Source organism: Grampus griseus, assembly GCF_964374135.1.
Source record: "Grampus griseus genome assembly, chromosome: 12".
NCBI lineage: Eukaryota > Metazoa > Chordata > Mammalia > Artiodactyla > Delphinidae > Grampus > Grampus griseus.
In genome coordinates, this window is record NC_139006.1 from 19,204,450 (window position 1) to 19,229,592 (window position 25,143).

The 25,143-nt window shown below is 48.1% G+C and overlaps 1 protein-coding gene across 3 annotated transcripts in view; it reads left to right on the forward strand.

The window, feature by feature from the left end:
• Positions 1-8,910: 8,910 nt before the first annotated feature.
• MYO18B (myosin XVIIIB) overlaps positions 8,911-25,143 on the forward strand; it is a 234,040-nt gene continuing 217,807 nt past the window's right edge. For 2 of the 3 annotated variants that reach the window (XM_082667623.1, XM_082667624.1), the window contains exons 1-2: positions 22,705-22,821; positions 24,335-24,493. In XM_082667623.1, the coding sequence (XP_082523749.1) occupies positions 22,741-22,821; positions 24,335-24,493 (240 nt within the window). In that variant the 5' untranslated portion in view covers positions 22,705-22,740. Of the gene's footprint in view, positions 9,056-22,388; positions 22,577-22,704; positions 22,822-24,334; positions 24,494-25,143 lie in introns of those variants that run through there. The other variant, XM_082667625.1, reaches the window with a different exon arrangement.

A 25,143-nucleotide genomic window follows, 5' to 3' on the forward strand; every position in this document is an offset into this window, starting at 1 on the left:
TTTTCCTTCTCTATCATGTTTAAGTACAATTTTTCAGCAAAACTGCTAGAAATCAGCTGTTGTTTCACTGCTAATGTGAATGTTTCACTTCCTGTGCCTCTGATTGGTCAATTCACGGACATGACAATTTCAAATTCTATATGTAAAGAGAAGGGGCAAATGTCCAGGCTCGCTGAAGAAAGGAAGCGTTCTGCTCAAGAAAGCAACAAAGCTGGAAAAGCAAATAGACAGAGCGATGACCACAACCAACCATCTGTTCAAAGCAAGAGTTAGCTTTGATTTGCGCTTTGAAATATGCTGTACCTATACTAAAAACAATTGTTTGAAGGCTCACACTGGCCATTAAAAAATATCATTGACCAATTGACAATGTGGTTTAACTCTCAAGAAGATCAAAGTGTGTTTTTTTCTGATGATTTTTTATTTCATTCAGAATTTATAGTTGGGCCAATCGAATAATACATTTGACTTTTCAGTGGAATTGATTTTTCTGATGTTTCAAAATGTTAACCTATCAAGAAGAAAAGAAAATTCTCAAAGTTGGACTTTTTTTGCTTGATGTAAATATGTTAAAAAATTTGCAGTGTGCTGGTGTAAGATAAGGCTTATCTTGTGTGATTTAATTTATATGTAATTTTTCTCAGTTTCATTCAGGGACTCATATCTGTGTCGTTCAGAGATGCTTGGGGAAGGAACTCCTCCCCTCCCAGGGAATGGATGCGCTGTTTGTACCCGGAGAGGAGTTGGGCTTCACTGGGATCTGTGACAAATGCTGGGAGGTGGATGGAGTGGGTGTCACAGAAGGCAGGATCCTGGTAGAGATGGGGCAAAGGAAAAAAGGAGTTAATTCGCTGGGAAAAGCCAATCTCCTTACACCATAAAGCACCAGGGAAATTCCAGTTGAACTTGGTGCTTTGGGGTGGTTTTCCCCTTATAACAAGAAGAGTTGAATAGTAACTATTTTAAGACTTTAGTTTTAGTTTTGAATATGGAGCTGCTGGACTTGTAAGAGGCTGTTTGCTTTCCGCCAGGACTTTCTGTAGAAATGATGTTGCTGGTTGTCCCTGCTTGTCATCCGGCACCCTTGGGGAAGGCACAGGGGACCCAGAGCTGATGCTCCATCTTGGTGTGTGTGCCTTGCAGCCAATCAGGGGAGGGGGAGAAGGCCAGAGGTGGGGTGTGGGCTGCTGTCACCCTGTCAGTCAGGTGGGGACATTGCTGCACACCCACTGAAGGTACCGTAATTCCCCTACAGTAACAGGACTGGGCTTGCTGCTTGAGCCAAGCAGAGTGAGCTTTACTTTTCAAAACATTTTTTCTTCCTAAAGCTCTAACATGATTTTCCCTTCCACATCAGGTTAACTTGAGAAGCTTTAATTAATTAATCACTTAAATTCATGTTAATATGAATTTTTTGTATCCCGGCCACATTTTGAAAAATTTACTGTGGGAAGAATGAAAGTTGAAGTCTAAAATGATACTTCTTGGCTTCCTCGAGTCATAATGGCCTTTAGATTTTCTTCATCCTCAAAGACTAAGAGAGCTGTTCTCTGACAGCCGAGTAACAGGGATGCCCAGCTCTGGCAGCGTTCAAAGGCCTGGAGGCGTGAGTGACCGGCCACTTCGCTGGCCTGGCTGGGTTAGCACTTACTGATAAATGTAGCACCCCAAATTTTAAATTGCCTTTATTTAAAAAAGCACGCACACACTACAGAAAATGGATTAACGTATCATTCCATCAAAACCATATAGGAAAACCCTGCATTTTAGAGTTAAATGACTCACGTTCTTATAGTAAACTCTCTTATACCTAACAAATCTCAGAATCATCTCTGAAAAACTGGTAACTATGCTTCCGATTTTAATTTTGTCCTAATATAAAATGTCTCTCATGTAAGGGGTAGGGAATGGAGAAATATTTCTAATTGTGTATTCATATTCCAAAGGACTTGAAATTCAACTTCTTGTTTCTTAGTTGATTATATTCCATGATGTACATATTCTATGTGGTTTATAAGCTAAGCACTGGCCTTTTTTTTTTTTTTTAGTTCTATTGTTAAATTGTTATGTTTTAACAAATTATAATAGATTTGGCTTTTTTCTGGGTAGCATAAAGATTGCCAAACTACATATATATATATATATATATATATATATATATAACAAGAGTTCTATTTTAGCACAATAGCTTTTTATATTATTTATTGAATCCTTCAGTTCTCATTAGAAACGTTGCTTACCGCTTCTGCCCCTTTTTATTTGTATAGTTTGTTATTTAAGGAAATGCAGTCCTTTCTGTTTCTGGTTTTTTTTTTTTTTCCACAAAATAAAATTGAGACAAAGCATATAGCAATGTGGGGTGGACATCCTTTCTCACGGCCATGGACTGTTTTCAACAATAGCTTAACCCTCTGATCTGTGCTGAGAGGCCAGCGCACTTCTTGGGGTAACATCTGACAGTGAACTTGTGGTGAAATAACTGCTTTCATCTACCTCTTCCGAAGGCCCCCTGCTTGTTGACAGGTTCCTTGAATGCCTGATTCTACCCTGGCTCCATCGTAAAAGGATTTCAGGGAAGTGTATAGCCGTCCTTCCCTCGTGAAGTAGATTTCACCGTGTCGTGTAGGGGCCCCAGCGAGCGGGGCAGGTAGATACGATCGTTTCTGTGTGGTCAGCCTTCGGGAGCTGCAGTTCACCTGCAGAGCATCATTTCTGATTCTTCTCGTGCCAAGTCCCCCCAGTCGGTCTCGCCATTGCCTCTAGATTTGACTGTTGCGCCTGATTCATCAACTACTAAATGGAAGCTGCTTCCTCCACATTCTTTAGAAATGGCCCCGCTGGGTTTTAAAACAGCACTTGCGGGAGCAGCACATTCGAATGTGACTCTTCCCCCCTTGCCGTTTCAAAATGGTTTGGGAAATGGGCTTGTCTGTGGTTAAAAGGGTCCCCGTGAAACAGAGTGAAGACTGGTCCCTGTGAGAGGGGGTCCCTCCTCACATGTTGATGTTTTTCTCTCCCTGTTGCCCTAGCTGCGCAGCCATCCACGTAGTCACATATTTGCTCTGTTCATGGCAAGTGTAATGCCCTTGAAGAAATAAATCTGTTTTCTCTCATGCATTGCTATAGCAAGTGAAGCCAGTGAATTCGATATTGTAAGTCTAGATATTGTACCTATTAAATTACCATCTGTTTTTATCTCTTTTCCCATCGATTTTGCCAGTGGAGGTTTACGGTCGCCTCTTAGTATGCGTTTACTAGTGCACGTTTGAAATCGTATCCCACGTAAGATGCTGGTTCAAGTCCGCGGTCACCTGCCCTGTGTGTGGTGTGTCACCGTCGGTTAGTTTCGCCATCTTTCACGGTTATTTGGGGGGCAGTCGGGCTGGTTTTCTGTGTTGATAAATGGCTTATGTAAACCTCAATAAAAAGGATCTGTACAAAGAGACATACTTTGCTGTGTTATTCCCCGCCCCCCCCCAGCTAAAAACTACATTTCTTTATCAAGCTGTTAGGTCATCAGGAGGTGACTCATTTGTAAGAATCCTAACTTCGGAAGAAATTCATGCAGAGGCTGATTTTATTTATTTTTTTGAAAAAAGGAAGGGAACTGCCAACAAGCATTTCTGCTGATTTCATGGATTCTTGGAGCACAGCCAACTTCAGCCTCAGGGTTTGGGAGACTACCTGCTTGTGGAAGACACGGTGCCAGAAAAGAGTCTGGGAAAGCCGGGAGGTCCATCTCGTCTCCAGTTTTTCTAGGAGCTGTGCCAGGCTCCCCCATGTACTCCCTGGGTGACTTTGGCATCCCTCCCAGAAGTTAAGGCCTCTCACTCTCCATCCCTACTCCCACGAAGACTTCAGGAGAGACCCCATGGTACATGTCACTTTAAACCAGAAATCCAAGGAAGTGGTGGCCCCAGGGCCACAGCTACCTGGGCAGGACTGTCTGCTTGTAGGTCCACAGGTCGAGGGTAGGGTAGGTACCTCTGTCCTTGAGGTGGAAACACCTCCTGTCCCTTGCTGGTTCAGGAAAGAAGGACATCACGATTGGTCCACGGTCCACGGAGCCATCCAGTTTCCCTGGAATGTATTTGTGTTTGCCGACTTGAAAAGCTCTTAACAAAATAGTTGACAGGAGCCCCAGCTATGGAGCACGTAGTCAGCATCGTAGGCAGAGGTCAGCCGCGTGATAGGGCCCTTGGTCTGATGCCATACGTAACCAAGGATCACTCCTGAGAGCTGCAGAAATCCAGTCACCCCTTGGCACCCAGGAGGAGAGAGAGCAGCCTGGGGACCCTGCTTCGAGCAAGGTCACTGGGCAACTTCTTTGGTTTTCTGTTTTCTCATCCCTAAATTAAGGGAGTTGAATTAGATGATCTTAAAGGATCATTCTAGCCGAAAACACCCAAGTTTCCGATGAAGGGTAAATGTGAGGGACTTTGGCTGTACTTGTAGAGTGAAAAGGAAATGCTCTCCCGCACATCCCAGGGCTCCTCCCACGTTGCCTTAAGGATCACTGCTGTGTCACTCTCCCCCTTAAACCGTGCCTTCCTGAACCCTGGAGCCCCTGCTGGTTTACCTGGGTGGAAACCAGGTGTTGAACTGAAGAAGAGGCTTTCTTTTCCTGGCCACTTTCTGACCATGTTGGGTACCGGAGATTGAAAAAACGTTTTCAGTCCAAATTGTTCAGGCTGGTCATCTCCCGGGATCGGATTAACCAGATAAAACACTGAAGCTTCACTCTGTGCTCACGTGGGCAGCTTTGGACATGGCACGTAATCGATAAAGCCCATGAGGGGAAATTGACTTAGTGGCTCATACTAATGGATCCCTAACGGGCAAAATGGGAGACAGAGCAGATAATCATGGCAAGGAGACATTTTGTCTAACTTATGGATATCCCAAGTGAATGTTTTTTACATTTTTATTCTTATTCTTTAACTTTGGTATGTGGGTAAAATGCCCAGGTCTTCAGGTGATTTGATAGCCAGTAAAATATGTCTCTACCTGACTGTCAGTCATAGTTTTCTGCATTGGGAATTTTCAAAATTTTCTGCCTCTTATGTGTATATTAGTGAAAGATGGAAGAAGATGCATCAGGGGCTACTAGCTTGATCCTGTTTTAAACCTAACTTCTGCCTCATTGTTTCTATGTAACAGATTTGATGGTTTCACTTCTCTGTCTTGAAATGACCAAGGAGGAATGGAAAAAGAAAGGAACAGAATTATGAACATTCTATTTGTTTGTGTAAATTTTGGTCCCTCAATGTAAAATAAGGTCATACAGTCAGAGGCTTAGCTACAGAAGCTTAGCAAATACGTTTGCCCTTTGTAGTTGCCATCGAAAAAGCTTACCTTTTGCAGTATAACTTTAAATGGAGTATAATCTATAAAGACTTGGAATTACTATGTTGTACACTTGAAACTAAGATACTATTGTAAGTCAACAATACTTCAATAAAAAACAAGTGCTACTTTAGTTAGGCTCAGTGATTAAGTTTATATGCATGGGTTACATGTAATATATATTTGATACAGTCACATTAAAAATAAAAACAAAAAACACACACAAAATAAAAAACCCAAATAAACCACATTTACATGCACCAATGTCAAAAGGTAACACTGAGTGAAAGAAGAGTGCTCTATTCTTCCATAGGTGTTGATGCCAAGGGCACTCCTTAATTTAAAACATCTGTTCGCTAAACTCTGGATACCTACTGGGTATGATCCCTTTCCTCCCGTATCAGGCCCACTGAGAAGCTCAGGGGCGGCTCTCCTCTGCTGGCAGCTCCGATGGTAGGAAAAGCTTTTACAGATCTCCATTTGGTCATTTAGTCACTCAACAAACATCCACTGAGTATCTAGCATGGGCCACACACTCTGGAATGTTCAGTGGGATCAGGATCCCCATTTTACAGAGGGGAGTCTGGAGGCCCAATGAGGTGAGGCCACCTTCCCGGGGTCAGGATTGAGCCAGGCTCTGTGCTGACATGTTATCTCTGTACCTCAGTCAGAGGGCAAGTGTCGGGGGGTTTCCTCTACAGGAGTCTCTCCCACTTCTGCACCGCAGGCTAGTCTTTTATTCATTGGTTACTTTGTTCTCCAGAGATCCCATGAGCACCTACTCAGTGCCTGGCCCTGTGCTGGGTGAATGGGAGACCACAGACTGGTGGGAGATGGACAGACATCTAGAGAAAGCATGATGTGAGACCAGATCCTGGGACACCTGCTCCAGCTCAGTTTCCATGCATTTGATTATTCATTGTGTATGTATTTTTTGAGCACTTACTGTGTACCAGACACTTAAAGAGACAGACAGTTCCCCTTTATCCCTGAGGGGACCGTGACATACAACGCTGGTCCCCGCAGTGGTCACGTGAGAGGATTCTCATGATTGTCAAATGGACAGACACACACGAGACCATTCTCCAGTTTATCATCACACACACACACAGCTCTCTGATGGCAGTGAGGATGGTAGGAGCCTCAAAATGAAAGAGGCTGATGACAGCACTTAACCATCAGATGCTGGGTGGAAGCAGTCATCCTAGTGTGTGGTGAGGTCCAGGGAGCCGCGGGGGGCTCCTAGCTCAAAGGACAGATGGAGATGATGAATAGCACCCCAAGGGGCAAAAGACATTGAGCTGCCAACAAGGGTCCCACTCAGAAAAGAAAATTAAGGATAATCAAGTGACTGAAGTCAATTGTCCCAATAAATCGTCACAATCCCTTGGCCATTTTGTGGACCCAGAACTCACTACCTGAGGAAGGAGAGGTCAGGTGTCCAGGACGAAGGACTAGCAACCCCAGGGCAGATGTGATCAGTAACAATTCCCTTAGTCTTTGCCCAAGATGACCTACAGCCACTTAGACCACCTGGACACCCAGAAGAATAGCACCAATGATGCCATGCTCATTGCACCGGAAGCACCAGAAGGGCCAGTTCACTTTCTAGTCCTTTCCTGCCACACCTAGGGAACAGACCCTCAAGACAGAAAGATAAATGCTCAGCCAGGTGACAAAATGTTGCTTACGAGGCTTCCCTAAATCAGCACAGTCAGAGCAATACTTGACTGTCCTGGGTGGTGAAAATCTATCACCACGGGTACCAGGGGAATAAAGCAGACTTGCCAGGGGCCCTCAGGGCAGACAGATCCAAGTTAACTTAACCATCCCTGTAGGTCTCAGCTTATGAAGACCCCCAGCCCCTGGCCCAGAGATCCACCCCACCATTTAAAACCAACAGCCATGAAAACATACAAGAGGCAGAAAAACACCATGAAATGAGTTTCAGGACGTGGCACGAGGTGGGTTCATGGTTCAATGTTAGATAATCCAGCATGACATGGAGAAGATAGGTCAAGGGGACTTGTCATCTTCAAGCTCTTTGAGTGGTGCAGCCTAAGATGTCCCACACCACCCTTCATGGGACCCCTGGGGCCCCTCCTCCATCTCATGTTGATTGTATAGACAGCCATTTCCAAAGCTGGCTTTACTTTGTGTTTCTGTGAACTTCTGTCAAACGCTAATTGTCAACAGCCAGAAGAAAATAATAGTTTCCTTTGGAAAACTATTGCTCAGTCAGCCATGGGGACAGCAGAGTTACAACAGGTACTGATGGTTGAAATGATTCTTCAGAGAAGCAGCATGTCATGTTCTGATGACCGTGGGCTTCAGAGTCAGGAGGACCTGGATTTGAGTCCTGACTCTACCCCTTGCTAGCTGTGTGGACCTGCACGATATACTTAATCTATGGAAGCCCCTACTTCTCTCCTTCCGGGTGAGATTGGCCGAGACCTGGGGCCCTTTACCAGAGTGTTTGCACCCGGACAAACGTCTTCTGCAGCAACAGAATACAGAGGAACTATAAGGGACTAACCTTAACTGCAAGCATGCGCAGTTGGCGTAATTAGGAACAATAAGATACAGAAAGGCCGCAAACCAACTGCTATTTCTAAGGTGCCGGGAGCAGAAGCCGGCAGCGCGCATGATCCCTGCACACGGCACGGCACCACGAGCGGGTGGGCAGTGCAGCTAAGCTACGTCTCCTGCCCGACCCACTGATCTGTCCCTACCCTCACCTCATTTAAGGAATCAGCCCGCCCTCCTTGGGGAGCGAGCAAATGCACCTGTTTCTTATTCCCTCTCCCTTGTGCTGCAGCATAAGCCCCAATAAAGCCTTGCCTGAATCTCTCATCTGGCCTCTTACCAGGTCCTATTGATGAAAGAGTCCAAGGAGCCAAGTCGGTAACGCAGGCAGTGGACAGAGCACTCTTTTAGAGCAACCTGTTTGCTGTTTAAGACTGTGCCCTCTGGGGTCAGAACTACGTGGGTTCAATTCCTGGCTCTCCACTGCTTTGGGTAAGTCGGTTCATTCTTCTGTGCCGCCGTTTCCCCATCTGCGACATGGGAATGGGGAAAACCCTATCTCCTAGGGTTGTCGAGAATAGGACATGAGTTCATTAAAGACCTCAGGCTGGTGTCCGGGTGAGCGACAGCGGCTGCATCTTCCCTACCCCGAGAGACACCGGCATTCGGTCGAGCTATTTCCTTCCCGGGACCAGCCGGGACATGGAGCCGGGCACCCAGCTGCTGTGGCCTCCGGTTATCTGCGTGGAGCGTGGAGCAGGGCCGGGAGTATGGCTGTGCCGCCGGCCGGGGTCGGGGTGGGGGTGGGGTCGGGGTGGGGGGCGGGGGAGAAGGCGCCGGCGTCGGGAGCTGTCCCCGCCCCTGTCCCGCACCACCAAATACGTCCATGCGCTCCGACTGCCTGGTCAGCGGCCACCCCAGGCGGCTGCCTCCTGTCCAGACCTGGAGCTCAGCGGCTAATTTTAGAAATGACTTGCCCACTCAGCTGCTGCTATCACATTGGCGTGGGGGAGGGCGGGGAGGTGCAGGCGGGGAAGGGGATATGAGTGCCGGCGTCGGGCGGGGAGCTGCTGCCATTTCTCCTCTGTCCCTGCTCTCCTGGCCTGGTGGGTCCCTGCGCTGGGACCTGGGGAGACCCCTCGGACGGGAGTGGATCCTGTGACCTCAGCCCCGGCTGGAGGAGGTACCGTCGGGCTGGGTTTGACGGTGTGCGCCTTGTGAGCGGATAGGCATAATTTTCCAGAATGTACTTCGGGGGCTGGTCTTGCCATCTATTTCGGGCCTTTCGGCCTCTGAGCCCTCTTCCCTTTGGCTGGTTGCCTGCTTAGAAAACAAGAGTGTTTCATGGAAGGATTTTATGACCAAACGCTGGGGTGAGGGGATACTTTTAAAGATCACCCTGGTCAGGCCCCAGCTGTTTGCTAATTATTAAATATATTTAGAGTCATGAGATAACCTTCATTTTGGAATCTCAGCCGCCAGACGGCAGGGGTTCGTATTTTCCCTCAGCTACCAGTGGTTTCTGCTTAACTGGGTGTCAGTTGATGGTGAGGAAGCCAAACGCTTCCGCTTTCACGTTTCCAACGCTGTTGAGTCTAAGCCTTGATTGTAATGGTTTTTTATTCCATTTATTCCAAATAAGCATGGGGGGCAGGGAAGGGGCTGGTGGACGGAGGTTTGAGTTTCACGTGGCCCAGTGAATTCACAGGGATCCTCTGTCCGAGAGGAGGTGTTTTCTGTGGCTCGCCCGTTGTGGGCATTTCTTTGAATGGAGAAGTGGCACAGGCCTCGGTGAGTGGTGTGGGCAGTGGGCACAGTGGGGAGGGGCTGTGTCTTCACATGGAGCTCCCTCCCTGGAGTTAGGCCTCAGGGCCACGGCCTCGGTGAGGCTTCTCCGTAGAGGTGGCCGGGAGGGGAAAGTCCAGTCGGTTCCAGTCTGGCCTCGAGCCACCGGGCCGGGAGAACTGCACTGCCGCTTTCACTCTGCGGCCGGCCGAGCAGATGCCTGGCCCGCTCAGTGAACCAGCTCAGGGGGGCCGAGGGGCCCGCTGGGGCTTCCTGTGTCTGACAGGACCGTGGTTCCCTCAGGGTTGTCTTTGCTACTGACTCAGGCTCTCCTGTATCTGGGTGAGACGTCCAGGGTGGGCTGTGTAGTTTAGGCTGTGGATGAGTTCTAGAAAATAATGACACACAGAGAGAGACAGAGGAGGAGGAGGAGGAGGGTCTCCTGACTTTGGAGGGGCTGCGTGTCACCAGCGCAGATGTCTGGTGGCACCTGCACATAGGCCCGGTCACCTTGAATAGCCAAGTTTGGGCTCTGCTGACTCTGCGACCTCGGAGCAGTCCCTTCCGGGATCTAAGCTTTAGTTTCGCCTTCGAAACCCTGAGGGCCTTGGTGAGACCATCCTGGAGATGGCAACCAGGATTCAACATCCAGGGCAGCGTTTCTCCAAGGATGGGTCGTTGACTACCTCCAACGGCCTCACGGGGGTGGGGTGGGGAGGGGGGTGTTAAACATGAAGATTCCCGGGACCATCTCAGAACTCCTGAACGGTCCTGGGGGGAAGGGGCCCGGAAATTCACAGGTTTCAAACCTGATGGGCACGTCTGGTGGCCACCAAAGCTGGAGAAACGCCTTTCCTCTGTGGGAGCTGACAAACCCCCAGGGGGCCGCTGCTTAGCACCCACCTTGTCAAAACTCATGGTCTCACAGACGTGGAAAACACGCACTGTCCTCTGTTAGGGTCTGATTATTGCGAAATTTCATGAGGCCCGTGTTCAGCCAGGGGCAAGACCAAGCGCTTCTGGGGGCTTTGTGAGATGAGATGAGAAGCCCCCAGCTGTACAGAAACTTTACTGTGCAGTTTCTGGCAGTAAAGGAGAGAACCTCCCGGCACGGCCAAAAGGTTGGGAACTCTGGCTAGGTTCCTTCTAGGCCTTGTTGACACAGCCCTTCAGCGGCTCCTGGTTTACGTAGGAGATACAAACGACCGTCTGAATGGGCTGGTTTAAGCAGGTGGTTAGTCGCTGTATGGCGACTGTGGTATATGGCATATCCTTGAATGTTTTTAACTAATAACTTTTATTTTTTAGAGCAGTTTTAGATTCACAGCAAAATTGAGGGGAAGGTATAGAGATTCCCATACACCCCCGTCCCCACGTTCACAGCCTCCCCCGTGGTGACATTCCCCACCAGCGTGGGATGTTTATTACAACTGATGAACCTTTACTGACACGTAATTATCACCAAATGCATAGTGCCTGTGATGGTTCACTCTTGGTGGTGTATATTCTGTGGATTTGGAAAATGCATAACGATACGTATCCATCACTATGGTATCCTATAGAGTAGTTTCACTGCTCTAAAAACCCTCTGTGCTCTGCCTGTTCATCCCCTTCTCCCCCCAACCCCCCGGCAATCACTGATTGTTTTACTGTCTCCACAGTATTGCCTTTTCCAGAATGCTATATAGTTGGAGTCTACAGTACATACTCTTTACAGATGGGTCCTTTCATTTAGTAACATGCATTTAAGTTTCCTCCATGTCTTTTCACGGTATCCTTAATATTTAAGCTATGTGAAATTTAATTATTTGAAAAATGGAGAAAGTCGGCAAGTGGAGGCCCCCCCCCCCGGGTGCTGTCAAATCCAGCCTCACCCGTTCACAGATTGGGCAGCTGAGGCACAGAGAGGGTTAGCAACTTGCCCAAGGACACACAGATTTGCAGTGACGGCATTGGGCTTAGAACAGCCCCTGCCTTCCAGTTTGGCATTCAGGAGACAGCCTGGGGCTCCCCATTTTAGGAATGATAACCCAATTTTTCCTATTACCCCCACCCCCAAAACCTTCTCCACCATCATCCTCCAAGCCTCAAACGAAAGGATTAAATCTCAGCTCTAGTTTCAACAAAAATGAACTTTATTACACAAACAAGCTCATTGGGATGAGAGCTGCTGCGATATCTCATAACCATCAAGGCAGAAGTCAGTCTCTCCCCTTCCCTTCGCGCTCGCTCTCGCGCGCTCTCTCTCTCTCTCTCTCTCTCTCTCTCTCTCTCACACACACACACACACACACGCATGCACACACACATGCACGCACACACACACGCGCGCATGCGTACACCAGTCATTCTAAAGGACCCAGAGCCAACATCAGCTTCACCTGAATCACCTCCCCCGGCCCCGTCATGACTGACCCAGCTCCGTAATTTTCCTTTCCTGTTCTACACTGTGCTTCTCCCTGATACTTAAATACTTTGAAGAAGTACAGTTTCTGGCAGTAAAGGAAAGATCTTAGAGAATCGGTGAGGTGGATTTACCAGATACTCGGCCAGCACTCACGCTCAGGGAGTCAGGGATTTCAAGGTCCGGGGTCCCAGGGGAATTCATCTCTGCCCATAAAAGATTGTGTGCGTGCATTTTCAGCTGTTTCTTGGGTACCAGCTGGGGTTTGAGTTTCAGTTTCATGGAGGGCAACCAGATTAGCTGTCGAGTTGAGAGGGAGAGATGGTTGCTTACTGGGATTAAATGTCTGCTTCACACTGGATATTGCTGTAAGCTTGGGCATGAGTGATTAGTCCCATTTTACAGATCAGGAAGTGAGGTTCAGAGGCTTAAGTGACCCAAGGTCATGCAGCGTGAAATGAAAGTGGGACTAGGTGCCTTGCTGCCAGAGACTTGTTTATTTAGTCTGGTCTAATAAACAACGTGAGCTAAGATAACCAATTATGCAACACTGTTCCACGGGGACAGATAACAAAGCCTATTCAAACTAATTATCTCATTTAATCCATTGACAGTCCAGGAGGGGGCATCATACTGTTCCAGTTTTCTCCAGGAGAAAAGAGAATCAGAGAGGGTTAGTGACTTGCCTGGGGTCACAGAGCCACTAAGTGGCGATGGGTCCAGGAATGACTTCTCTTATTCTTCTGTCAACAGTGGGTTGACTCATTTTCTCAATTCTTTCTATATCACATCTATTTATTGTTTGAAGCAAGATTATTTTGCCCTTTTTTCCCCTTAACGCTCCTCTCTACTTGACATGATTCTTCTAGACCAGGGTTTCTTGACCTCACCACTATTGACATTTGGGACTGAGTAATTCTTTGTGGTGGGAGGACTGTCCAGAGCATTGTAGGATGTTTAGCAGCGTCCCTGGCCTCTACCTGCTAGATACCAGTAGCAGCCCGTCTCCAGCTGTGACAACCAAAAATGCCTTCAGGCATTGCGCAATGTCCATGGGTGAGCACAGTCACCGCCTACTGAAAACCCTGATCTAGTCTAGCTCTGTCCAACAGAAATTTCTTCGATAATGGAAATGTTCTGTATCTCTGCTGTCCAGTATGGTAGCCACTAGCCATGTGTGGAATATGTGAAAGTGCCCGGTGCAACTGAAAAGCTGAAGGTTTTTTTGTTTGGTTTGGTTTTTAATAAATTTATTTATTTTTTAATTTTTGGCCACATTGGGTCTCTGTTGCTGCGTGTGGGCTTTCTCTAGTTGCGGTGAGCGGGGGCTACTCTTCATTGTGGTGCACGGGCTTCTCATTGTGGTGGCTTCTCTTGTTGGGAGCACCGGCTCTAGGTGTGCGGGCTTCAGTAGTTGTGGCACGCGGGCTTCAGTAGTTGTGGCTCACCAGCTCTAGCGCACAGGCTCAGTAGTTGTAGTGCATGGGCTTAGTTGCTCCGAGGCACGTGGGATCTTCCCGGACCAGGGCTTAAACCTGTGTCCCCTGCCTTGGCAGGTGGATCCTTAACCACTGTGCCACCAGGGAAGCCCCTGAAGTTTTCATTTAATTTTAGCTAATTTAAATTTAAATAGCCCCATGTGGCTAGTGGCTGCTGTGTTAGACAGCAAAACTCCAGGTAGCAAGGGAGCAGGGGTAGAAAGACAGCCCTGTGATGGAGCAATCAGGGGAGCCTCCCAGCAAAAGCCTGACCAGCCTCTTGCCTCACTGTGGCAGGCGAAGCACCAGGCTGGAAACGGCAAATACTTGGCACAGGCACCACTCCTAACCATTCCTGCGCCAATGGCAGACATTGCTAGTCGATCACCACACACTTTCTTGCTAGTTCAGCCATAGCTCAGGATCCTTCTCAATACAACACTCCAGGCAGCCCCCAACTACAGATCAGTAGATGCTAGCTTTTGAGAGAAATATTATTGCTCATCCCTAGGCCAGAGGCCCATCTGGAAGGGCCAGGATCTCACCAGGCTGTAAGGTGGCTGGCAAGGGACATGTGGCCAACCTGGGTCAGTGAGGCAACCACAGATATGGACAGCGGAGAGGCGATGTGCTGGAGGAGCCAAGATTTTTCTGTTTCTTCAAGAAACACTCAGAGCGTGATTTAGGGAGAGAGGAAGCAAGTGGGGGGAGAGGTGAAGACCTGTCAAAGCCAGCTGATGTGCAAAGCATTTGGAGATTTTTATTGAGCTGGGTGCAATATTGCGACTTACGAAGAAAAATACGTATTTGGTCATTCAGACCAAAAATATATATTTGGTCATCTCCCACATGGCCCAAAGCTTAAACTATTTTCTCCCTTTTTGGGAAAAAAGTAAATAATTTGCTGACCCTTATTCTAGAGAGGGTTCTGAATTGCCCACAGAAGTGGACTTGCTGGATCAAAGGAAATATACATTGAAAATTTCAGTAGATGCTGCCCTTCATACTTGCACTAGCAGTGTATGAGATTGCCTGTTCCCCAGTATCGTCACCAACACAGAGTAATATCAGACTTTCCATGTGGCCAATTTGATAGGTGAAAATGGTATTGCACTACCATTTTTATAATTGTACTTGTACTTACCTTAAAATTGTACTTGTACTTACCTTATTAGCAGTAAGATTTAGTATTAGGGAATAGGTGTAATAAAATATATATTTGGTCTTTGTCTCTCATTCCTGGCACAAAACTTCTAAAACCTGTGGAATTTCCAGATAGGAGTGTCTTTTGATATTCATAACAAAACCCTTTCAACCACACCTGAATTTGTGTTAATGAGGTGACTTTTGGAAAGCCTCTAAGGAAGGGGCTGGTTGCCAGGGGAACCAACCAGAATTAGAGGATTGGGACTTTCAGTGTCTTCCACCCTCCCCCCACCCCCTTGAAGGGGAGAGGGCCTTGAGGTTGAATCAATTAATCCTGTCTACATAACGAAGCTTCAGTGAAATTAAAAGAATGGGGTTTGGAGAGCTTCTGGATTGGTGTACACAGGGAGGTGCCGGGTGGGACAGCATGGAAGCTTTGCACCCCTTTCCCCATACCTTGCCCTATGCATCTCTTCCATATGGTTGTTCCTGAGTTAGATCCTTTTATAATAAACTGGTAATCTAGTAAGGAAAAAAAAAAAAAAATATATATATATATATATTTTTGGTCATCTCATATATATTTGGCTTTCCAAAAGTCACCTCATTAACATAACAAAAGGCACGTTTAAAAAATTAATTTTTATTCGAGCATAGTTACTTTGCACTGTTGTGTTAGTTTCTGCTGTACAGCAAAGTGAATCGGCTATACATATACATATATCCCCTCTTTTTTGGATTTCCTTCCCATTTAGGTCACCACAGATCACTGAGTAGAGTTCCCTGTGCTATACAGTAGGTTCTCATTAGTTATCTATTTTATACATGGTAGTGTATATATGACAACTTTATCACTCTCCACACTTAGGAAATTCCAAGAGTTTTGAAAGCTGTGAGTCCCAAATATATAGATGGGGTTTGCAGTGCTTCTGGGTTGGTGAACACGTGGAGACTGGGGGTGAGAGGTGCGTGTAGAGAACGTTGAAGCTTCGAGCCCCTTCCCCCCTACCTCGCCCTGTGCATCTCTTCCATCTGGCTGTTCCTGAGTTATATCCTTTTATAATAAACCGGTGATCTAGTAAGTAAAATGTTTCTTTGAGTTCTGTTAGCCACTCTGCAAACTGATCTAACCCAAGGAGGGGCTCGTGGGAACCTCTGATTTATAGCCAGTTGGTCAGAAGCACAGGTAACAGTCAGAGCTTGGGATTGGTGGCTGAAGTGGGGGCGGGGGGAGGGCAGTCTCATGGGACTGAGCCCTTTACTCATGGAATCTAATCTTATGTCCAGGGAGATAGTGTGAGAACTGAGTTGACCTGCCCCCACGTACACCCTGGCACACACACGTTGGAATTGGGTCCAGGAACTTAAAAGACTGGGACTCAACCTCAGTCAATCAATAGGCGACAGGGCTGCTGCAGAAGGCCATCATAATAAAGTCAGTAACGGCTCACAGGTGTACAGAGGGCTAGTGTCACCCCCATCCCCAACCCCCCGGAAGTGGACAAGAAAGACTGGAGCTCCCGTTTGACAGATGGGAGAGTTGAGGCCCAGAGAGGTTTGGCAACAGGCGGCATGGGGCCCAAGCTCAGATGTGAGGGCTCCAGGACTGACGTCTGCTCCCTGAAGGGCATAAGCCTGCTGCGCTCACCGTGGTCAGCCTCTTGTGGAGGGAAGTGTCCCCTTGTGCTGCAGAGAGCAGTCTAGGAGGACACTCCCAGGGGACAGTGGCCCGTGTTCTGAAGAATCTGGGAGCTATGAGAAATTGCTCACCTGGCAAATGGTTGAAGGCTCCAGACAAGAAAATAGAGGGTGCACCCCATAGGTGTCACATGGGATGCCTTATCTGTCACTCAGACAGAAGCTCAGAGTCCTTCCTGTGTAACGCTCCAGACACAACCAGGCATCTATCAGAGTTGATATGTGAGTTGAAACCTACTTGCCCCCTATCCTGATAGGAAACAGCTTGACCTTCTCGCCGGGTGACCTCAGCCAACTGCTTCAACCTCTCTGAGACTCTTGTCTGCTCTATGGGAGTGACGCCAACCATGTGGTTGCTGTCTTGGGAATGAAATGTGATAATGGATTTCAAGATAATTGAATTTCAGGTCCCATAGGAATTTAAGGGGGCCAGGGGCAGTTTAGGTGTAAGGTTTCTATCTCAGTGCTCAGCACAGTGTAGGTTCTCCCTAAATGTTGGTGAATCATCCCGTTCTGAGTCCTGGGCTGGGGCCTCCAGGCCGGCTTTGGCCATGGAGTCGAAAGAAAATGAAAAGATTGAAAGCAGTTACCAGTGATTAAGCATGTGGCTATGTGGCCGTCCTCTTCCCATTTTACAGCTGAGAAAACAGTCTCAGAGAACTTCCTGGGCGCCCACCAGGGAATAGTGGTGGCAGGACACGAACGTGGGCCATGATAACAGATGTAGATGCAGACAGCTCGGGGGGACGTCAGCAATCCCCGCTGCAGACTTGCTGGCAACGGCCTGCGCTGCCCCTCCCCAGCCACGCTCCTAATCATTCATCCATTCAGTCACTCAACAAATACGTATTGAGAAAGACGTGTGTGCCAGGCACTGTCCTAGGCTCTGGGGCCACATAAGCTGACCAGACAGATGGAAATGCTGAACCTCTTAGGGGCCATGTTCTGCATGGGGAGTCAGAAACTAAACAAAGAACACACAGCATGGTGGAAAGTGATCAAGTGCTATGCGGGGGAAAGAGTAAGATCAGATGATGGGCAGTGCTGGGATAGGGTGGGGTGAGGTGGAATGGAGCTATGCAGCAATTTAAATGGGATGGTGAAGGCAGGATCACTGAGAAGGTGACTCTGAGCAAAGACTTAAAAGAGCTGAAGATGTGAGCCATGCAGAAGGAAAAGCGTGTGCACCAGAGGGAACAGCACGTGGAAGGGTGCATCCAGGTCACTCCTCACTGAAGTGGAGGAGCAAGGGGGAGAGGCGTTAGGACAGGGACCACGTGGGCCCTGTAGGCCACTATAAAGACTTGCGAGTTTGTTCTCTGAGACAGGTGAAGTCATCGGAGGATTAGTTGCTGGGTTAGGGCTGGACATTGAGATGTGAGAGGGAAAGCCTTGAGGACCCCGTGGGGCCACTCAGACCAGCATGTCTACATGGAAAACTGTTTCAAACCATCCCTGGCTTTGGGGGTTACTTTTCCTTTCGCCGGCCTCCCTCACCTCCGAGGGGAGACTTGAGACTTTGTCCCACGAATTCGGAGCATCTGGGGCCTCCTCACGGGCTCAAAACAGCAGCTGATGAGGCAGGTGTGAGTTTCAGGCCGGGATGAGAATGTGGTGATAAGAACACTTGCTTAAATTAAGGCTTGACAAAGCCACCCCAGTAGGATTGGCTCCTGGCCCTGGGTCAGTGGGGCTGGCCTAGTGCCCTTGAGGGGCAAGACAGGAGGAGGAAAGGCCCGAGACTGAGCTCTCTCGTTTCCCCCATGTGCTCTGGACCCCTGGGCCTGCCAGCAGCCCGGTTGAGGACAACCCAGACCGTCAGCCAGGATCCCCCCTAGAGCCTTGAAGCTGAGGGCGATTCTTGGGAAGCAGCCACTGACCTGGGCGGGCCTGAGCCAGATGGGAAGTGTTGCGGGGAGGGCAGTGGCCAGGGCAGCAACCTCAGGTCAGGCCTATTCATAACCGGGGCTTCTCTGCCCAGGCGTGTAGCAGAGCGAATTCTGGCTGTGAGTCACTCCGGTCCTCTCCAGTGTCTCCTAAGGGGATGAGCGGGGAGGGGGCTTCTGTCCGCTTCTCTCCCTCAGCCCCTCTCCCCAGAGATCTGGCCTCCTGCTTGTTCTCCAGCTTTACCTCTTGTGCCTCTGCAACCTGGAAAGCCCACACTATGGGGCCTTCTTCTTAAAGCAAAGACTTGGCTGTTTTCACTTGAACATGTTTTAAGGGTCTCCTGTGGGCACGTGACCTCATCAGAGCTAAAATATCCCTTCTTGGGTCTTCCGATCTTGTGATTTCATCGTTGCCAGGCCCTGCAGGAGCGCTGCAGTGTCAGCCAGTGCTGTGCTGGTTAGTGTTTAACGCCCGGCTCCGGGAGCAAAAGCCCTGCTTTGTGGTATTTGCCAGTTTCTGTGGTGTAAACACTCCCTTCGCTGATTTCAAACTATCATGTGACAGCACCCCATGTGGAGTTGGAAAGCGAGGGCCACAGTGGGCTCTCGCGACATGATGAGAGTGACTTGACATCACCTCACGTGGGGGTTGAAAAGCGAAGTCACGGTGGGATCTCGCGAGATGATGGGAGCGGGCGACATTGCCCCATGCGGAGCTGGGAAGTGAGGGCCACAGTGGGCTCTCGCGAGATGATGGGAGTGGCTTGACCTCGCTCCACGCGGAGTTGGAAAACGAGGGCCGTGGTGGTGTCTGGCGAGATGGGTTCGGCTCAGCGCCACCCCGTGAGGTTTGTCTTATCAGCTTCCGGGATGTGTAGTTGTGTCTGCGTAGGGCAGGGTTTCCGGGAACGCTGCCCAAGCCGTCTTCTATGGATAAGTCCCTGAAAGCAGCTCTTTACAGGCCAAGGGGACCTCCGAAAACTCGTGAACCATGGTAACTCTGAGTGTTGAGGATGGGGTTATCTTCCAGGAGGGGGCTGGGAGGGGTCAGTGAGGGATCCTGCTCAGAGATAGAAGAAAAGCCGAAGGGGGAAGAAAGAGGCTCCTTCCTCCCCTCTTGACCCCCTTCACTAAGATCTTGCTGTATAGTCGTCCCTCGGTATCTCTGGGGAATTGGTTCCAAGAACCCTCCACAGATACCAAAATCCATGAATGGATTTTGTCTCTTACATAAAATGGTGTAATATTTGCATATAACCCAGCACAGCCTCCTTCATATACTTTAAATCATCTCTAATGCACTTTAAATGCTATGTTAGCAGTTATAAATACAATGTAAATGCTATGTAAAAACAGTGTAAATGTAAATACAACGTAAATAGTTGGCAGGGCACAGCAAATTCAAGTTTTGCTTTTTGGAACTTTCTGGAATTTTTTTTCCCCAAGGTTTTTCGATTCACGCTTAGTTGAATTCGCAGATGCAGAACCTGGGCATACAGGAGGGCTCTTCATTTTCTGTGGGGTGCTTTGTTAATTGCCCATTTTGGATAGTTACTGTGTTTGTGTGCGCGCGCATGTGCCGTGTTGCCCTCTGCCTCCTTTACCTCACAAGCCAATTGGAGCACCTTCCAGTGTGATTGCAAATGCTTCCCAAATGGGCCTGAGACACTGCAGGCAGAATGGGAAATGACTGCAACCACTTTGGAAGCCAGTTGGGCCAGTTCTTAAAACAGTCAAACATAAAGTTAGCAGACAGCCCAGCAGTGCGACCTCCTGTGAATCTCCCTGAGAGAAGTGAAAACACATGGGCACACCAAGGCTTACAGGACTATTCATAGCAGTATTATTCATCAGGGCCCAAAGTGGAAACAACCCAAATGTCCGTCAGCTGGTAAATGGTTAAAGAGGATGTGGTTTATCCATACAGTGGAACGCTGATAGACGCAACGATGCAGAAAAACCTCAAAAATGTTATGCAAAATGAAAGAGGACACACGTAAACGAGTGCATTCTCTAGGATTCCATTTATATCAAAAGCCCAGAAAAGGCAGTTTATAGAAGTTAGAAAGTAAATTAGTGGTTGCCTGGGGCTGAGGGTGGGAACAGCTAGCGAGGCAAATAGGCATGAAGGGCCTTTTGGGAGTGATGGGATTCTGGTGAGGGTTGCAAAACTCTATAAATTTATTTTAAAAACTGTAAATTTATCAAAAAGCATCAAAGTGTATGCTCACGATGGGTGAACCTTACGGCTGGCATAGAAATTATACCTCAGAGAAAGCAGTTTTTTATTTTTACTTTAACAATTTCATCTTTTATTACTGACACCTGGATATGAGGCTGACAGGTTTTTTCCACTTCGGGCTTGCTAATTTACACTCCCCCCCAACATTTCTATTTATAGTACGCGAATAAAGGAGACCAGAAAACTCTCTTGAGCAGGTTTGTACAGACACTGGCCTTCTAGAAGATCTGACGTGGGATGAATAAAGCTGTTTTAAAATGTTTGCTAAGCGTCCTTTTCAGTGGGTTCATACTATTGCTTTAAGTCCGATGTGCTCTAATTTATTCAACTTCTCTAGTTATCGGAGACTTAGGTTTTTTAGTCGTACAAGCAACACAGTGGTGACGTTTTCTGGTTGAGGATCACTTCCTCAAATTTGTTTTCCAGAAGAGGGCTTTCTAGGTCAAAAGTTATGTATGTTTGTTAAGGCTTTCAAAATGATGCTAAAAATGCTTAATCTTTTCCCCAAAGCTCTGGGTCAATTAACAGTCAAGGTGTCCTACCCTTTCCTCATTTTCACGGTCAAACCGTGGAGCCAACTGCTACCTCACAAAAGAAACACACGCGCTTCTGTGGTTTTAGAAATCAGGAGAGTGGCTGTCCTCAGGGGAATAGTTACGAGAAGGGGGCATGAGGGATGGTCAAGGGGCTGGTAATGTTCTATTTTTTGAATTGAGATAGATTTAATACAGTAAAATTTTCAAGCTTAATTGTACAGCTGGATGAATTTTTACACGTGCTATACTAGCATAACCAGCACTCTGTCAACCTAAATAAACTTAGAAGGCAGTAATCCAACACAAATTTTATTTGGGATTAAAGAATTGTAATTCGGGCACACAGATTTTGGTAGCAACGCAAACAGTGTCCTGCTAGGGAGTCAAATTCAGAGGCTTTTAAAGGCAAATGGGGGGGAGGTTTGCATTACAAAGAATTTTAATTGGAGTTGGAGGTCGAAGTTGGCCTTCGATTAACGTGACTGAGCGCTAAGGCTATCACTAGAGGGAAGTATAAGTTCCTCACTGGGACAAATCTCAGGTGTTCTTGCAGAGTCCTTGGAATCTTTGTGGTTTGGACCAGTTCCGAAGTTCGGGGTTGCACCAGGGGAGGATGTGTGTAAGGTCCCCCTCCTTGATGGCCTGCCGGCCCCATTGTAAAACCCCTGACATAAGTGACTCCATTTTATTTCACATTTCACAACTCGCATCAAGATTCGGGACATTTCCATTGCCTTAGAAATTTCCACTCGTGGTGCTCCCACCTCCATCACTATAGATTAGATTAGATTAGCCTGTTTATTATTATAATATTTATGTATTTATATAATATGTTTACAATATTTATATACTATAATATTCATAAGTAAAATATTTCAAATTAAATTCAAATGTACTTTTAATAATTTTAATTAAAATTGTTATAATTTTAATTAAGATTAAAATTTTAATCAATAATTAAATTAAATTCAGTATACTTTTAAATAAAATCATGTTTTTATTTTAAAAGTTTAATAGTTTTAATTTGGTCAGGGTGCTAGTTATATAGTTGTGTTCTTTATGTGAGAGCCACTGAGCTATACACTTACTAGTATATACTTTTCTGACTGTGTACATCAAGAGAACGTTAAAGTACGGGGTCAGGGGGCAAGGATATCAGGGCACTGTCCACTCCATGGCCAGCAGCTTCCTGCTGACCGCATTCCTCCCAGATGTAACTGACAGTGAGTTGTGCCCGGCTTTGTGGTCTTGGTTCGTGGCGTTGGTGGGGGTTAGATCTGGGCAGTACCCAGGAGCTAACCTGTCCCTCTCTTCTCTCCCCTCTGTGTCTCCGTGGGTCAGTCTCGTGTCCATCACCTCATGCACTGCGTGTGTCCATAAAGCCGTATTCCGTGCTGCCCAGCAGAGAGCTTCATCCCATCCCATCTCATCTCATCTCATCTCACCTCGTCTCATCTCACGGTCCTGGCACTGCCTCAGCATGGCCATCTCATCACGCCTTGCCCTGTGGGAGCAGAAGGAAAGTAATGGTCAGGGCTCGGGCTGCAGCCACATGGGCCAACTGGACCCTCCAAGGACAAGTCATGGCCCCGGTGGCCCAGGCTGCCCCCTCCCACCTGGGGCAGGGATCCTGACATTCAGAGCCTCCCTGGGGCATGTCCAGTCCCCCTTCGGTCTTCTGCCTCGGTTAGCCATGGCCTCTCCAACCCAGCCAGGCATTAGTGACCATGCGCTTGACTCCTCCCATGGCTGCCTGGTCTCCGTCTGTTCCGCAGTAGGTGGTGGGGGAACAAGGGTGGACCAGCTGTCCAGTCTCCGTCCTCATGGCAGCTCTGATGAGCATGAGGGTTGTGTGGGAGAAGTATGGGTGGGGAAGCGGGGGGTGAGGGGGCAGAGGCAGGGCTGTTGGCTGCCAGGTTTATGCCATGGGGATGGGTTTCTGAGGTCCCTGCCTTCTGTCACCATGGAGAACTGGAAACGGGCCCTTCTTCCCAGTGATTCTGCTTTTCCCTTTTGTGTTTCTCATAAGATTCCATGAAAGGCCGCCTCTTTCTTTGATGCTTGTTATCTCCTGCTCACCTCATCCCACCCTGTGGACAGAGTGTAATGAATTAGGGTGGGGTGGTCGAGAAGCTTCTTTCTGGCTGCCAATGCCCCTCCCAGACTGATCTGGGTGTAGCATAGAACAGTGCTGGAGGGAGTGGAGGTTGACGCCTCCTGAGTGTGCCTTTCACTCTCAGGTTTCAGTCCACGTGAGCGTGGCATAAACGTGAGCCCACTCTCCGTGTGTCTCTGGCTTCTCTCTTCCTAGGCAGAAGTCTGCCTTATCTCCTGGCCTCTGCTTTGTCTCCTGGCCTTTCCTGTCTCCTTTAGATTCCCTTTTATCAGCAGGGCTGCAGAGATCAAGTCTCTGCCACCCTCTTGAAGAGGACCTTGATAAGGAGCTTATTTTAAACCAGTGTGTAGCTCTGCCACGAGAAGTGCTGGAGATTTTTGTCTTTTTTAAACTCACGAGCAGCCACGGTGATGCTGGTTAGAGACGCACCCCAGTCGGTCACAGCCAGGCCCCCGTCTCAGCCTCCAAGGTCTCTGTGACGAGTCTCAGCCGCAATCCAAGTCCGGCTAGCTGGCTTAGCCCACATTTCTGGGGTAAAATGCAGGCTTTAGAGCCCAGTATTGGGGAGCCCCTGGCTGTCCAGATTCTGGCTTAAGGACCATCAAGAAGTCATGGCACTGGGTCAGCGGAGCGGGCTATAGCCATAGGGCTGGATCCTTATATAAACCATGGCTTCCCGCCCTTCCCTCTCTTACCGTGCTCCTGGCACAGAAAGTGATTAAAGTGATGAATTAATTGCTTAATCTATTAACTACAAGCTGAGATGGGACAGGGGAGTGTGGATGGTTCCCTGTGATCCATCCCCTTCTGGAAACCTGGAAAAGCTCCTTCTGAAACAGGTCTTCCCAGAGATGGGTCTGTCCCACACCAGGGAAGGGAACCAGTGGCCTTGTTCATGCAAATTCGTATTATGAGGAAACTGGGTCCAGGCAGAGATCGCACCAACTGGAGTAACCTCTGAAGCTCGTGCATTCCGTTTTCATGCGCTGTCTCGAGGCTTCCCAGAGCCTCGCCGGGCCTCTCCTGCTTTGCAGTGGCCTCTTGTACATGAGCTTGGTCGTATATGTCCTCTTTGGGCGTCTCCCTGGCTCTGTCGCAGATTCTTTAAAGGGCGGCTTGCCTCCACTGGTTCATTCACTGAGCTTTCTCCTTCCTTGCTTCTGGAAAACAGATTCGGGAAGAGGACAGGAGCCCTCCACCATCCTCGCCTCCTCCCCTTTTCTCTGTCATCCCAGGGGGCTTCATTAGGCAACTGGTCCGGGAGACTGAGAAAGAGTCGAAGGAAGCAAGACGGAGGAAACAGGCAGTGCTTGCCTCCCCGGAACAAGAGGTAAGTGGCCCCACAGGAAGGGGACCAGGCGACTTTCAATACCTACCATTCTGGGAACTTCCCTGGTGGTCCGGTGGCTAAGACTCTGCACTCGCACTGCAGGGGGGCCCGGGTTCAATCCCTGGTCAGGGAGCTAGATCACATGTGCATGCTGCAACTAAAGATCCCACATGCTGCAATGAAGACCTGCCACAGCCTAAATAAATAATTTAAAAAATACCCACCATCCTGTCCTGTGAGCATCCTTTGAGTCACTTGCCAGCCTTTGTTCCTGCAGTCCCCACTTCAGCTTGATCTGTTAAACTCCTACACCTCTGTCAAAACCCAACTCAAATGGTACATCTCTGGAAAGCTCTCCCATTGCCTTCCTTGAACTCCCACTCCACCCTCTATGCCTGTCTTAATTGTGGTCAGCATAGTAATTGGTGGCTCACGTGCCTTATTTGACTAGGCATTCCTTAAGAGCAACACCTCTCCCTCTCATTCGACTCTGTATCTTGAGCAGCTCTCATGGAACTTGACCCGTAGTGAACGCTCAGAAATTTTTGTTCACTGAGTGAATGCATGGTAACAGTTGATGTACGAGGGGATCATTTTGCCACTATTTCCGTAGAAAGGGAAACCTAAATATTAACTGAGGATGTATAGAT